Source organism: Trachypithecus francoisi, unplaced genomic scaffold (genome assembly GCF_009764315.1).
Source record: "Trachypithecus francoisi isolate TF-2019V2 unplaced genomic scaffold, Tfra_2.0 Lachesis_group17, whole genome shotgun sequence".
Taxonomy (NCBI): Eukaryota; Metazoa; Chordata; class Mammalia; order Primates; family Cercopithecidae; genus Trachypithecus; species Trachypithecus francoisi.
Window position 1 is genome coordinate 2,930,975 of NW_022681462.1, and position 16,831 is coordinate 2,947,805.

General features: G+C 37.3%; 1 protein-coding gene across 18 annotated transcripts in view; it reads right to left on the reverse strand.

Annotated features, from left to right (window-relative positions):
- TSGA10 (testis specific 10) overlaps positions 1-16,831 on the reverse strand; it is a 166,626-nt gene that overhangs the window by 110,018 nt on the left and 39,777 nt on the right. For 9 of the 18 annotated variants that reach the window (XM_033238976.1, XM_033238978.1, XM_033238977.1 and 6 more), the window contains 6 exons: positions 11,057-11,122; positions 9,238-9,405; positions 8,680-8,838; positions 5,057-5,227; positions 4,889-4,966; positions 3,180-3,331 (listed from right to left, as the gene is read on the reverse strand). In XM_033238976.1, the coding sequence (XP_033094867.1) occupies positions 3,180-3,331; positions 4,889-4,966; positions 5,057-5,227; positions 8,680-8,838; positions 9,238-9,288 (611 nt within the window). In that variant the 5' untranslated portion in view covers positions 9,289-9,405; positions 11,057-11,122. Of the gene's footprint in view, positions 1-3,179; positions 3,332-4,888; positions 4,967-5,056; positions 5,228-8,679; positions 8,839-9,237; positions 9,406-11,056; positions 11,123-15,050; positions 15,401-16,831 lie in introns of those variants that run through there. The other 9 variants (XM_033238979.1, XM_033238984.1, XM_033238981.1 and 6 more) reach the window with 4 other exon arrangements.

The window sequence follows — 16,831 nt, forward strand, 5'->3', positions numbered from 1 at the left end:
TGTAAATATACAAAACACAATATTAGTTAACTTAGACCAATAGTAAGTAACAAGCATAATATAGCGTGACCAATCCGTATTTATTCTACCCTGTAAGGTTGGTTTAGTATTACACAATTAATCAGTGTAAGTTCACATTTTAACAGAATAAGGGAGAAAAATAATGTGACCATCTAAATACATGAATAAAAATTATCAGATCAATTTCAACATTGATGCATGATTTTTTAATATCTGGGCAAAATAAAAATAGAAGAAAATGTTCTTAAATCTAATATTACATAGTTATCAAGAAACCTACAAGAAATATATTTAATAGTTAATTAGAAGTAATTCACATATAACAAGGCAAGAAAAATAAAATGTGTAAGAATTAGAGAGGCCGGAAAAGAATACTTGCAGATAACATGATTTTGTATACACAAATGAAAAAAAAACTTCCGTAGATGGGTTATTAAAAATAATGAAAAGTTAGCAGGACTGTTGGATATCACACCAAAATACAAAAATCAATTTTATTTTTATACACCAGCCACAATTTTTAAAAACAATTAATATAATCTCAAAATACTGAGTACCTATGAATTTAACAAAATAAATGTAAGACCTCTCTACACACAAAAAATAGGAAACATTATAGAGTAAAACTGAAAAATATATAAATATATGGAGAGATATACAATGTTTATGGCAGCCCAGAAGACTCAAATAATATAAAAATAAATTATTTCAAAATTAATCTATTATTCGATTCAATGCCAATTAAAATCTTAATAAGGTTTTTCTTTTTCGGGGTGGACTTTGACCAGCTCACTCTAAAATTTATATAAAAATTGAAAATGCAAAGGGCCGGCAATAGTCAAGACTTTCTTGATGAATAAAAAGGTAGATTTGTTCTTATAGATTTAACACTTTTACAGTTATAGTAATTAGGGAAGTTTTGTAATGGTACAAGAACCATGTAAAAGACAAATGGAACAGATTACTGACCCTAGAAATACACACATACATAGATATTTATTTATAAGAAAAACATCTCTGCAGAGCGGTAAAGGACAATCTTTTCAACAAATATTGCTGGGAAAATTGAGTTATCATATGTTAAAAAACAAAATAAAACAAAACTTGCCCACTGCCTCACAACATGTACAAAAATACACTCCTGGTAAATTACAGATATAAATATGAAGATAACATAGGAACGTACCTTCATGTTCCTATAACTGAGAAAAAAAAAAAAAAGCATAAATTAGGCCGGGCACGGTGGCTCACGCCATAATCCCCGCACTTTGGGAGGTCGAGGTGGGCGAATCACAAGGTCAGGAGATCGAGACCATCCTGGCTAACACCATGAAACCCCGTCTCTACTAAAAATAGAAAAAATTAGCCGGGCACGGTCGTGGGCACCTGTAGTCCCAGCTACTCAGGAGGCTGAGGCAGGAGAATTGCGTGAACCCGGGAGGCAGAGTTTGCAGTGAGCCGAGATCACGTCACTGCACTCCAGCCTGGGTGAGAGAGTGAGACTCTGTCTCAAAAAAAAAAAAGGATAAAAGCATAAATCAAATGGGAAAGATGAATAAATCTGACTACATAAGTAACATCTGTTAATAAAAAGATACTTTTATTTTTGTAGAGACAAGGTCTTGCTATGTTGCCTAGGCTTATTTCAAAGTCCTGGCCTCAAGTAATCCTCCTGCTTTGGCCCTTCAAAGTGCTGGGATTACAGGTGTGAGCCCCCATACCCAGCCCAAGACAAGCTTTCATGGAGAACATCAACAGTAGACTAGATGAAGTAGAAAAAAATAATTTGTAAACTTGAAGGCAGGTTATTTGAAAATACCCAGAGGATAAAAAAGAAAAAAGATTAAAAAGAAATGAAGAAAGCCTATGGGATATGTGGGACACCATCAAGAGAGCAAACATTAACAAAGAATTATAAAAACGAAAGGAGAGAGAGAGAGAAAGGAACAAAAAGATACAGAACTAAAGATTCAGCCTCAAGAAAGGAGGAAATTCTGTCATATGCTACAACGTGGACAAATACTGACATACTGCTAAGTGAAATAAGACAACCAGAGAAGGACAAACACTACTCAATACTCTACTTACAAGATGTCTCTAAATAGTTAAACTCAGAAACAGAAAGTAAAATGGTAGTTGCCAGGGACTGACTGCAGGGGCAAATAGGGAGTGCTGTTCAGAGGATACAGAGGTTCAGTTACGCAATATGAAAAACTCTAGAGATCTGCTTTACAACACTGTTCTTACATTTAACAATATCAGATTATACACTTAAAAATTTGTTAAGAAAGGCCAGGCCCGGCGGCTCATGCCTGTAATCTCAGCATTAATAGGAGTGTGAACTACTATTTTTCCTTCTTAATTTAAGTTCCGGGGTACATGTAAAGGATGTGCAGGTTTGTTACACAGGTAAACGTGTGCCATGGTGGTTTGCTGCACAGATCAACCCATTACCTAGATATTAAGCTATTACTATGCTTCAGTGTTCATAGATGCAATGAAATTCAACCTTACTGAATCTGTAGAACCTCTATTTCTCACATCAACAGATACTAAAAGTAAAACCACTCATGTAGAGGTCTTCAAAAACTCATTCGTCCCATCGCCCAAGCTTATTGCCGTAGGCTGCTTCAACTGGTATGTCTTCAGCAACCACACCAGTACATAGGAAAGGCTCAGTATAGTACTTGCATTCATTTAATAGATGTTCCACCACATGCTCCTATTTCTCTGTTATGGCTTTTCATTATATTCTAAATCACTTTTTCTAAGCAACTGCCAAACCTGTGCTTTGTGTTTTCTTATACTGTTCATATCCCAGAACAGAATTTAAAGTTATAAAGGTAAATTAAACAATCAAAGTCATATATATTTTGTACCCAGCAGAGCTTTGTAAATGCTATTTCAGTGAAAAGTTGAAGTTTTTAACAAATGTAAAGTAAGATTACTAGAAGTGTGATTCCTGGTTAAGTGTGGCATTACCAGTTTGTGATTGAGCTCAGGAAAATTGTTCACTGTGTGCTGAAGTTCCTACAACTGCTTTTCAATCATCCTTTCAGAAATGAACTCAACAAATAATTTTCATTATAAAATCCACTATCAAAAGCAGAGCTATAGTTATAGTAAACTGTTGGTTGTTTAAAGGTAATTTAGTTTACCTCAAAGAATTATTCTCTGCTTTTTGTCTGCCAAGTTCACTTTCAGTATCCATTGCCTTTCTTGCTAGTGATTTCATTTCTTTTTCCACAGTGCTTATGGTTTCCTTCATCAAAGTCATATTTGACATTTGCTCCATACGTTCATCATCAAGCTATACAAGTAGAATGACAAGGTTACTGCCATCACTAAAAACACCTTAGTAATCTTCCTGAAGGGACATATTCCCTCTGCACAAACTGGTTTGTGGCAAGACTGACATGATGAGATTATCAGGTTAGACCTGACTGCTGTAAAAGGTTTTACAGATAAGGTATTCTGAAGTAGGACCAAGAAGCAGTCACTGCAAAGCTTTTCTATAAAGTTTATCACAATATATCAGTCTACATTTTTCAATCTGGTTCAATCTGACTATAGTATAAATATGCTATTTGCAAAAGAATTTATTTGTTGCCCAACATTAACAAATTACAAATATAATGTAGAATTATGAAAATAAAAATTATTTTCTCCTGTCTAGTAATTTTTTTTTTTTGAGATGGAGTCTCGCTCTGTCGCCCAGGTTAGAGTGCAGTGGTGCAATCTCGGTTCACTGCAACCTCCACCTCCCAGGTGCAAGCAATTCTCCTCTCTCAGCCTCCCAAGTAGCTGGGACTACAGGCGCATGCCACCACACCTGGCTAATTTTCGTATTTTTAGTAGAGACAGGGTTTCACCATATTGGTCAGGCTGGTCTCAAACTCCTGACATTAGGTGATCCACCTGCCTTGGCCTCCCAAAGTGCTGGGATTACAGGCGTGAGCCACCACGCCCAGCCCCTGTCTAATATTTTTAACTCATTACAATAAAACAGTACAGATGAATTTATAAACATCTTCAATTATATTTGGTAATAGAAAGTTAAATTCCCTAGGCCGGGCGTGGTGGCTCAAGCCTGTAATCCCAGCACTTTGGGAGGCCGAGACGGGCAGATCACGAGGTCAGGAGATCGAGACCATCCTGGCTAATACGGTGAAATCCTGTCTCTACTAAAAAACACAAAAAACCAGCCAGGCGAGGTGGCGGGCGCCTGTAGTCCCAGCTACTCGGGAGGCTGAGGCAGGAGAATGGCGTAAACCCGGGAGGCGGAGCTTGCAGTGAGCTGAGAACCGGCCACTGCACTCCAGCCTGGGCGGCAGAGCAAGACTCCGTCTCAGAAAAAAAAAAAAAAAAAAGAAAGTTAAATTCCCTTAATTATGTTAATATAGTGACAATATCATCAATATATATTCATAGCATATCAAATCTGATTAGGAAAAAGGTGATGTTTCACATTTAAACTCAGTTTAAATATACTTTGCTTATCATTTTTATTTCATCAAAATTTTCTCTACCGTATCCACTCTTTAGGTAGAATAAACCATTTTCTTTACATCTGGCAATATTATCTTTAACAAAATATGGAGATGAGAAAGTGGATAAGATCCCTGAAAATGAATTCCTAGCGATATTTTTGAAGTACACACTTTGCAATCTACCACCAAAAAACACATTTTTAGAAGGAAATAAGCAAGTGAAAAAGTGACAATTTACACTATAAAATACCTTAAGCATTTTAGGACTATAAACACTATCTTAGAAAAATAAAAGAACTTCTCTGAACACAGAAAAAGGGAAAAGGGGAAAGTCATTGAGTGTTTATAGCCAAAAGAGATTTTTTTTTTTTTTTTACATTATGAACTGTACACTCCAGCTCCTCTATCCTTTGTTCCAGGTGAGCCTTCTCATTAAATGCTGTCTCTTGAGCAATCTGATTAAAAAGCAAAAACAAAATAAAGTGATTTCAATATCCCTGCATTTGTGTTTCACCTATGTTCACGTAAATAAAATCCTTTCCAACCTTCAGCCTCTCTCTCAAACTATCTCGTTCTGTGGTCATTCTTCGTAAATCAGTGAAGGCTACGTCTCTTTCAGTCTCCACGCGCCGGAGAATAGCATGTGCCGTGGTTGATTTAGGACTCTTACAGCTTTTCATCATTTCTCGTCGAAGTCGGGCAATTTCTTCCTGTGCCTATTATTTAAATCATAGAATTTGGTTTAACAAGCTTTATGTTCTATGTTTAGAACACATAAACATAAAAAATCTTACATCTAGCCAGTTAAAATGCAAAACTACATCCACATGCATGCAGCAGGATAATGGTATCACTTTTATTTTAAAATGAGTTTACACAAATAAATGAAAATGGATATATTTAAATAAAGTTCATGTTACAACATCTTTGTCAAAAGTCTACAATAAAATTAATTTGGAGGAAGTCATTGCAACAGAAAATGTTTTGCTAAGAAATACATTTGGTATACTCCATTTATTCATTTTGTAGTATAAATTTAAATTCAGCAAAATTTAGGCAGATTACCGGTTTAATGAATATTATCATAGTGTTTCAGTCTTCCTAAATATAAATGCACATGCCATTCCTATGTCCTGCTACTTTTGCACTGACAGAAAGGCCTACCAATCCTTACTGATAACCCAACATAGTCTCTGCACATCTGTTCAATCATCCTTGGGTCCTAAATCTATTCCAAACCTGCAGATTATTTAATATCATAGTTTGCTGCACACGTCTCTTTATCAGTGATTTTGATCACTGTCTATTCAGACAGTCTCCAAGCCCCAAAGGAAAATATATAATTTCCCAATTTCCATAGCTAAGCCTTCACCAGAACCCCAAACCACATCTCCTAAAGTGTCTTCTAAGATCTCCCTGACTCAATTATAATTATTTCTTCTCCTCTTAAATAGTGCCCTCTCCACTGGCACTTTCTCCCCTGCCTTCAGTCATGAACGGTGCTCCCTTATCTTGAAAACCTGTCACTTGATCCTACTGACCAATTTACCATCCTATGTCTCTTCTTCCTTCGACACATTAAAAAAAAAAAATGTCCGATGGTCTATAACTATTGCCAATGGTTCCTTACCATCCACTTTACCACCCCAGAATAACCTGGCTCCCACCTTCCCACCCTCTGTGGAATTTCAACTAAAGACCTAACCAAATATAATGGTCTTTTCTCAGTTCCTATTCTCCTTGATATTTCAGTGATGTCTGTTGCTGTTTACAACATGCTTCTTCTTGAGATTCCTTCCTCCCTTATAACATTGTTCCTCCCTAGCTCTCTGCATCTTTGCCTCTTTCAAAGGTTCTCTTCTACCTCTTGAATATTGTATCTTAAATTTTCTGCTCCTCTACGTACAGTTTTCTCATTCAGAGACTTCATCCACTCTGAAGGCGCGAAGCTGACTGCTAAGCAGATGATTTCCAAAGCTAACTATTTAACTCTTGCCTCTCTCTAATCCAGTCCCACAGTTCTTACAGCCTGATGGCAATTACAACCTGAATGTGCTACCATCATCTTACTCTGTCTAAAAACAAACTCACATCTTTTTCCTCAAACCACCAAAGAGTCTCCTATTTCTTATTTTATTACCATATTGCTGAGTCATTCAAGACAGAATTTTAGTCACTGTCATGTAACCCTCCTTCTTCCTAAGATCAAATGATGTCAAATCTTCCTTCACAAGGTCGTTTGCATCTGTCCCTACATGTATTTCCACTGAAACACCCTTGCTTAGTCCCTTAATGCCTTATATGTGCACTACTGTAACAGCCTTCTAAGGAGGAGTCCCTGGTCGCTCCCTCCTCCAATTCTCTCAAAGGAGAAATTGTTACATAAGAAGACGATATGGAAAGATGATGTGAAAAATAAAAATTTGCCATAAGGTTAAAGTTTTTAAATTGTAAAATGCTACTTTGGTCATATTTTGCCTGCCTTAAAAAAAAAAAGATTAGGCCGGGCGCGGTGGCTCAAGCCTGTAATCCCAGCACTTTGGGAGGCCGAGACGGGCGGATCACGAGGTCAGGAGATCGAGACTATCCTGGCTAACACGGTGAAACCCCATCTCTACTAAAAATACAAAAAAACTAGCCGGGCGAGGTGGCAGGCGCCTGTGGTCCCAGCTACTCGGGAGGCTGAGGCAGGAGAATGGCGGGAACCCGGGAGGCGGAGCTTGCAGTGAGCTGAGATCCGGCCACTGCACTGCAGCCCGGGCGACAGAGCAAGACTCCGCCTCAAAAAAAAAAAAAAAAAAAAAAGATTGTTGCTTATAAAGCAAAATATAAACCCCATATAAGGCCCATTGAACAGCCTGTACCATTTAGTCCAGAAGTCAGCAAACTATATATAACTCACAGGCCACATCTAGCCTGCCTCCTGTAGGTCTGTAAGTGGAGAAATATTTTTGCATTTTTAAATGACTAGGGAAAATATCAAAAGAATATTTTAAAACAAGTAAAAATAATGTGAAATTCAAATTTCAGTATCTATAAAGTTTTATTGTAATACAGTCAAAATTATTCATTTATGTATTGTCCAAAGCTGCTTTCACCCTACAACTATAGGGCTGATTAGTTACAACAGAGACCACAGGGCTTGCAAAGCAGAAGATATTTTTTGTCTGGGCCTTACAGAAAAAGTACATTGATTCCTGCTCTAGTGTAATCTACCTTTCAAGTCTTAGCTCTCTCCCTTCTCCACTGACACACATCCTCTATTCTAGTCTTAAACCAATTTATTTATCTGCTGATTTTCCTACCTTTATCCTTTGCCTCATACCATTCCTTTTAGTCTGGAATGTTCCTTCTAGTTCCTTTCAGCGTAATAGAAACTCCATTCATTTTTCAGGGCTCACACTTCATAACTTTTAACAAAGATTTCCTTGATCACCATACCTAAAAATGCCCAATTCTTTTGTTTCTTATAATATCTTCTAGACCACTTATAGTAATAAAAGTCAATAAATACGATATACTTTGTCTCCCTAAATAGACAGTAAATTTATAGGAGAACATGGTCAGCATCTTATCATTTTTCCATCCCTTAGAGTAGTAAGCCTAGAACCCTACATATAATAGCTATAATTTGTTAAAAAATTGTGATACTTTTAAAAGAAGTTATATGGGTAATTTATAGGATTTAATACTTGTTGGGTAGTTATTTGATTAATAAAAGCTATGCAATTTTAAGCTAGAAAGCAGAGGTAAACTACATACTCCTTTTATTCTCTAAAATTAAGCAAATTACATAAAAGTTCCCAAAGTGATGCGGTAAGGTGTGGCGAGCTCAAGGTGAAAAGGTCAGGATTTGATCTTTTTACCTTGAACTCACAACACCTTATCTTTTAACGGTTTCTCCATATCTTATTCCAAAAATAAGACTATTTTTATGCATGCGTATGATCTTTTTTTGGCTATGGGGATAACATGTGTGTACTCACATACCTACTATATTGGAAATGTATTACATTTCATTAAGAATATCTTAAAAACATATGTAATCCCCAAATGTTAGATTAATTTGATTTGCAGGTTTAAGCAGTCTCATAGATCTCAAAGAAGAATTACATACCTCTAGAATTCAATGTTATTGCTTACATAATTTGTTTTTTTATAAGTTTACCTGTTCATAAAGAAGGAAGGTCTTGTCTCTCTCAGATGTAAGAACCTTGACATTACCCTGAATTTCTGCCAAATGGCGCTCATATTTTTCCAGCATGCATTTAAGTTCTTCACGATCTCTTGTTGTTGTCTTCAAAAGTTCTACATCACAGTTTGCACCCTGTAATTATGTAAGGAATTTGAAATTCTTCTTTGATATATAGTACTGATAGAAAGGTGCTACTGATGGCAGTGACCAATTTCCATTTAGGAAAACAAGACTACATAATGAAAGGAAATTATAAAAAATAAGTTTAAAAACCACGTCTTTTTAGAACAGCTTCGTTCCAAATTATTCCTCATTTGTCTGATTACCTCCCAAGTGCTACTTATGCTGAGGATAAAGAACCAGTATCAACAGTCTACTATGCCATCAAAGAGACCTCTGTCTCTCAACCCCTTTGATACAGCAATTCACACCAAATCAAAACAAATCATTTCCAAATTAGGTAAAACAAAGAATAAAAGCCAGTGTCTGGGTTAACAAACTTCAAAATATTTATAAGTTTATAAAACCTACCCGGGCAGTTGGTGATGGGCGTCTTGGACTTTTAGACCTACTTCTCATCATCTTTCTCAAATGTTGAGCTTCACTCTTATAGTAATCTCTGTCTGCTTCCAAAGTCTTGACAAAGGAATCAAGTCTAGAAGGAGATTTATTTTGTGCTTTTTCAGTATCTAAAATTATCTTGCCAAGGAGGAAAAAATTAGACCATTATTTCAAGCTAAACGATAGCATCATTTTCTAAGTGAAATTGAAAACAAACAGGATCCTTAAAAACATTTAATTTGGTATTTTTTTAAATAGAACACTTAAAAAATCATATATCAATAATTTTTAAAAAGCAGTTAGATATCTTTCTTTTCCAGCATTTCTGAGTATGCTACATTTTAAATGAAAGTATCCTTAAATTTGCTCAAGAATTTTGGAGAAAAAATGGTAAAGAAATTTTAGAGAGGCCAGAAATGTCCACAGACCTAGCACACATCCTAGAAATGGCATGGATTTACTTTAGAAAAATATACGCTACTAGGCTGGGCATGGTGGCTCACACCTGTAATCCCAGCACCTTGGGAGGCCGAGGCGGGCAGATCATGAGGTCAGGAGTTTGAGACCAGCCTTAGTAGAGATGGTGAAATCCCATCTCTACTAAAAACACAAAAAAATTAGCCAGGCATGGTGGCGCACGCCTGTGGTCGCAGCTACTTGGGAGGCTGAGGCAGAATAATTGCTTGAACCCAGGAGGCAGAAGTTGTGGTGAGCCGAGATTGTGCCATTGCACTCCAGCCTGGGCAACAAAGCAAGACTCCATCTCAAAAAAAAAAAAGAAAGAAAAACATATGCTACTATTAAAGCATCTGTTATAACATCAAAGTTTTGTCCAATATTGTTCAATGAGTGAATACATTAACTGAATGCTGGATATTCCATACTTGTAAGCATTCCCATGAATTTGTATTCACTTCGATATATGTAGAAACACTTCTTTGGCCGGGCGCGGTGGCTCAAGCCTGTAATCCCAGCACTTTGGGAGGCCGAGACGGGCGGATCACGAGGTCAGGAGATCGAGACCATCCTGGCTAACACAGTGAAACCCCGTCTCTACTAAAATATACAAAAAATTAGCCAGGCGAGGTGGCGAGCGCCTGTAGTCCCAGCTACTCGGGAGGCTGAGGCGAGAGAATGGCGTAAACCCGGGAGGCGGAGCTTGCAGTGAGCTGCTGAGATCCGGCCACTGCACTCCAGCCTGGGCGACAGAGCGAGACTCCGTCTCAAAAAAAAAAAAAAAAAAAAAAAAAAAGAACACTTCTTTGACAACATTTATTTAACAATACTTTATTGGAAGAAAATTATAAATATACTTTCAGATAGACGGTTTTAAATATTTTAAATAACATTAAAATGTTTTAAACAGAGCAGTTTTCATTTCACATTGTTAGACAAATAAAACATTGCTTGGAATTATGTAACAAAATTTATGGCTTAAAAATATTTATTATTAAGGGGGATAAAAGTTAATGTGTAAACAAACACACTTTATATTTTGAGAATTAGTCAGTCACCATTTTAAATCAATTAACAGATAAGGACATTAACAAAACCAACCAAAAGTTGTTCTTTGCCTCTAGGAAAGAAAGGAGTAGTGATGAAAGAAGCAAAAAAAAGTCACTCTTACAGATAGGGGTTCCCCTGTGTCCCTAGCAGCTGGTGCAGATTTTAGAAAACAAACCTATTTTATTCCTCACAAAACGCATGAGAGCCAAATATATGACTTTATATAGTTTAGTGACCAAATAAAAACGATTCCTTAACACATATTTATGAAAAATGTACTTACAGATTTAAGCCTTTTTATTGTATCTTCCAATACTATAATATTATTTTGCTGGCAAATGAGTTCGATCTGAAGAAAAAGTAAAAATATATACATGTATTTCTATTAAAGATGTTTAAACTAATTGGAAAAAGAACATCAAAAAAAGGAAGTCACTTAAAAAAAAAAAACATGAAGACAGTGAATATTTTAAAGAAGAAATAACCTCTGTTTAGCGACCTTCAATGATAAAAGATGATTTACCCAGGATGAAATAACAATTCCCTTCAATTACCTAATGTTCTGTATAAAATGTTAATTGATTATATTTTACCAAATTATTCCCCATAAACTGGAACAAAATATTAGTACTAATTATAATTCTGAAGATAATAGGAAAGCAATAAAAGGATGACTAGAATAAAGTAAGTTGACCCAAATTATCCCGTTCAGAAAAGATTGCTTTCTCTTCTGAACTCAATTGCTTAGTTCAATTCAACATACAAAATACTTTTTGTATCAATTTATGACAGTGAACATACCCAGTCTTATAAGATAGGAATCTATAGTCATGTATTTAGCATATGACTACACTGTATGTTCCTACAAGACAGTGACTAAGTTTTTATGCAAAGCAGTAAAGCTCTTTGCTAATAGCATATTTGCTTAATGTATTTTGCAACTCATCAACCTTTCCCTCATTATTCTAAACTGCATCCTGATCTTGCCTACTACATTTTAAATTTGAATTCTCTGGAATTACCATACTTCATTTGTTCTTTAGACCAACGTTCTCTTCTACGATTTTTCTAGCAGTCATATTTTAAGTTTATGAAATATTAAGGGGTGCTATTATTTGGAACATTTTTCTCACAAGTAAAATACTTAGAAATAGAACATAATTACATACAGTTTGGATAACCTTATGTATAGTCTTGAATAGACAATTTTCAATGTTTTAGTGTCTACTACTAAGTAGACACTAAAATGATACAGGTCTACTTTGAATGTGTTAAGATTTCCACATTAAGTATAAAAATTCACTCTGCAAGAGTATCTAGTATGACACATTCTCATAAAAAATAAATTTATATGCAGACATCCTACAAATAAACATAACCAATAATACATAAGCTGAAGATTGTGTCTAGGTATAACAAGGTATGATTATGGTAGATGTTATTTTCTTCATTTACTTTTCTATATGGACTAAAATTTGGTATAATAAACCTGCATTAATTTTACAATGATTAAAAAAAATGTTGATTCCACTCTGACAAACAAAATAACTGGCCCAAATGAAAAACTGCTAACCCAGTGTTTTCACTTACTTAACAATTAATGAATGCTTACTACATGCCTGCCATTGTGTTATGTGCTGGGTAAAGTAATGAGTAAAAAAGACAAAAATCTCTGCCTTCATAGAGCATACATTCTAGCCAAAAAAAGAAAAACAAAATATAATAGTCAAAATATATGTTAGTGATTGCATCTCTCAAAAAATAATACAAGGAGCACTCATGTTCTAGGCACTTGAGTTAAGTAAACAAGAGAGACAAAAATTTCTCCCTTTGTGGATCCTACATTCCAGCTAGAATAGACAATAAAAAACCTAAAATATAAATTATATAATATACTAGAAAAAGAAGAGCAGAGTTAAGGATACTGGGAACATTTATGGAGGAACAGGTTGGAATTTTAAATAGGGTGATCAGGAAGTCCTCATTGAAAGGTGACCTTTCACCAAAAACTTCAGAGGAAAGGAAGTCAAACGTGAAAATCTAGGCAAAACACATTGTAGGCAAAACTTACAGCTCTAACAAAGATCCTAAGGCAAAAGAACGTCTGGTTGGTTCTAAGTGTGGAGACCAGCATGGCTGGAGCCTAGTGAGGGAAGGGGAAAGGAACAGCCAAGTGCTACAGGGAAAAATAAAGCGAGGGAGAAAGACAGGGAGTGTGTGTAGGGAATTGGGGGGTAGGTATTTCAGAGCCCGCTGTGTGGAAGACATTGTGTAAAGTCTTTGTTCGTCCCCCACAAACAAAGGGTGGGGTGGGGGACAAACAAAGACTTTACACAATGTCTTCCACACAGCGGGCTCTGAAATACTTTTTAGTGAATCACCTACAGAAGTAACAATGACAAGGACTATCAGAGATCCAGTCCAATAATATAGCCCCTATGTCAATTAAAAATATAAATTGTAGGAAGAAATAATGGTAAAATTGTAATTCTGCTTCACATTTCAAAGTATCATGTTCAATTATCTAGTAAACACCGTGTTAACACATGAATGATAAACAACTCAAGATGAGAGAATAAACAAAGGCATATAGTTGAGGTGGTTTTAATGTATGTCCACAAATTCTAATACTCCTTCCTTCAATAGCTGGAGCTGAACTTCCCTCCCCTAGAGTGTGGGTTATACTTAGTGACTCACTTTTAAAGATAAGAATATGGAGGAAGTGATGAGATACAACTTTTGAGACTGGGTCATACTAAGCCCTGCAGATCCTCCTTATTATCTCTTGGATTGTTGGCTGAGGGAAAGGGAAAGGTGGAGAGAGAACAAGCTTCCACAAAGAATACATGAAGCAATCCTAGACAGAGGTCCAGGCCGGGCGCGGTGGCTCAAGCCTGTAATCCCAGCACTTTGGGAGGCCGAGACGGGCGGATCACGAGGTCAGGAGATCGAGACCATCCTGGCTAACATGGTGAAACCCCGTCTCTACTAAAAAATACAAAAAACTAGCCGGGCGAGGTGGCGGGCGCCTGTAGTCCCAGCCACTTGGGAGGCTGAGGCAGGAGAATGGCGTAAACCCGGGAGGTGGAGCTTGCGGTGAGCTGAGATCCGGCCACTGCACTCCAGCCTGGGTGACAGAGCGAGACTCCGTCTCAAAAAAAAAAAAAAAAAAATGAGAGAGGTCCACCTGGCAAGGAACAGGCCTCCTGCCAACAGCCAAAAGCCATCTGAGTGAGCCATCTTAGAAGGAAATCCTCCAGTAGCAGTCAAGCCATGACTGTGGCAGTCATCTTTTTTTTGTTGTTTTCTGAGATCGAGTCTCGCTTTGTCATCCAGGCTGGAGCACAGTGGTTGTGATCTCGGCTTACTGCAACCTCTGCCTCCCAGGATAAAGCAATTCTCTGGCCTCAGCCTCCTGGGTAGTTGGGATTACAGGTGCCCACCACCATGCCCGGCTAGTTTTCTGTATTTTTAGTAGAGATGGGGTTTCATCATATTGGCCAGGCTGGTCTTGAACTCCTGACCTGAAGTGATCTGCCTGCCTTGGCCTCCCAAAGTGCTGGAATTACAGGTGTAAACCACCAGCCCTGGCCATTATCTTGATTACAATTTTCTGAGAAACACTGAACCAGAAAAACCCAGCTAAGCCACTCTTGAACTCCCAACCCAAGAACCTGTGAGGTATCAATATTTGTTGTTTGAAGGCATTAAGATTTCAAAGTAATTTATTACATAGCAATAGCCAATAGTTAATATGAAAATATTTTAATGAAGTAAATCATGGAAGAAGTTACTGTTGACCTTTAAAAATAAGACTAAAAGTAATTAGTTCCTAGTGAATACATTTAATATTATCTCAATTCCAGACAAACTAACAGTAGCTTTAGCTTCAGACTCTACCTCCACATACCCAGAGTATAATCTCAAACACTAGAAACCCAAACATTCTTTCTCAGCAATCAAATTAGAAATCTCGTTTCAAGTGCTACCCCACAAATAGGCAAGGAATCTCTCCCCCATAAATATAAACCTAAAATGCACATCTAATGTCTTAGGATGATGACAACACACACTGGAGTTCATATCCCCAGTGTTGGTTTTGCATCTTTCTAATCCCCATTCCACTTGGGGACATTCACTTACTGAGGTTGGTGACTTCCTCATTTCAGGGCATTCTACCAACCCAAAGGCCTATTTCCATTTTGTTCTCTCTTATAAAGTTCCTGATGTTTTCCCTGTGTCAGCAACGGTATCTCTACTCTAAGACTGCTGCTTACCTCTTTTTCACCCAATAGCTTTCCAATCCTCAAATACACCCAACATTCCATATTATTTAGGGACATCTATTTCCTAGAAATACTGTTTGTCAAGCCAGGCAAAATTTCACCTGTAAAGTTAATACTTACAGTTTTAGGTAAATCTTAGCTCTTATATTTTAGATGTTTTCCATTCCAAAAATTCTTTCTTTTGATAGCAGAGAATTCACCCTGACATAGTACTTACTCTCTCTAGAACATAAACCCTAACAACCCTTTAAAAATGACTTCTAAACAGGGTATTCTCATTGTTGGAATTCAGTCAATTTGATTTCCCGCAGTCTGGGAAGGAGTACAGTTAATTTTCAATTTGAAGACAAAAACAAGGAAGACATAATTACACTCTGCACTTCTGACAATTTTTTTTGAGACAGAGTCTCATTCTTTTGCCCAGGCTAGAGTATGACGCGATCTTGGCTCACTGCAACCTCTGACTCTCAGGCTCAAGCTATTCTTGTGCCTCAGCCTCCCAAGCAGCTGGGATTACAGGCGTATGACATCATGCCTGGCTATTTTTTTGCATTTTAGTAGAGATGGGGTTTCATCATGTTCACCAGGCTGGTCTCGAACTCCTGGCCTCAAGCAATCCACCTGCCTCGGCCTCCCGAAGTGCTGGGATTACAGGCATAAGCCATCATGCCTGGCCCAATTTTGATAATTTTTATAATTAAGACAGATGGAAATCAATTTACCATTAAACTGTGAATGTTACTTTAAAAAAAGTTACAATACATTCCACCTGAAGTGGCATTAAAAAAAAAGTTAAAAAACTTTTTAAAGTAACAATACAAACAAAAGTGTATTGAAAAATGTTTAGGCCGGCACGGTGGCTCAAGCCTGTAATCCCAGCACTTTGGGAGGCCGAGACGGGTGGATCACGAGGTCCGGAGATCGAGACCATCCTGGCTAACTCAGTGAAACTAAAAAATACAAAATAACTAGCCAGGCAAGGTGGCGGGCACCTGTAGTCCCAGCTATTCCGGAGGCTGAGGCAGGAGAATGGCGTAAACCCGGGAGGCGGAGCTTGCAGTGAGCCGAGATCCGGCCACTGCACTCCAGCCTGGGCGACAGCGGGAGACTCTGTCTCAAAAAAAAAAAAAAAAAAAAGTTCAAAATATTCAAGCTACTTTTAACTATACTTCAAATACTTTAACAGCATCCATTTGAAGATAAATAATTCAAAAGTTAAAAACAAATCATTCTTATCTAGTATTTCAAGTAGTTCTAAGGACCTGTTCCAGACAGTATGGTTTGAGAAGACTGTATCCTTAAAGTAATAAACTCATGTATTTAAACATTGCACTATTATGACCACGTGAGGTGGCTCATGCCTGTAATCCTAGCACTGTGGGAGGCCAAGGTAGGCGGATCACTTCAGGTCAGGAGTTCAAGACAGCCTGGCCAACATGCTGAAACCCTACCTCTACTAAAAATATGAAAATTAGATGGGCATGGTGGTGGGCACCTGTAATCACAGCTACTCGGGAGACTGAGGCAGAAAATCGCTTGAACCCAGGAGGTGGAAGTCGCAGTGACCCGAGACCGTGCCACTGCACTCCAGCCTGGGTGACAAATGGAAACTCTGTCTCAACAACAAAAAAGTTGCATTATTTGACTTTCCACTAATTTAAACTCATCCATTAAGCAGTCTCAATGAGAGGTTACTGCATAAAAATACATACAATCCTAGAGTTCATCAATTGAACTCATATTTAAATTACTGTAACAGTGACTTCAATAAT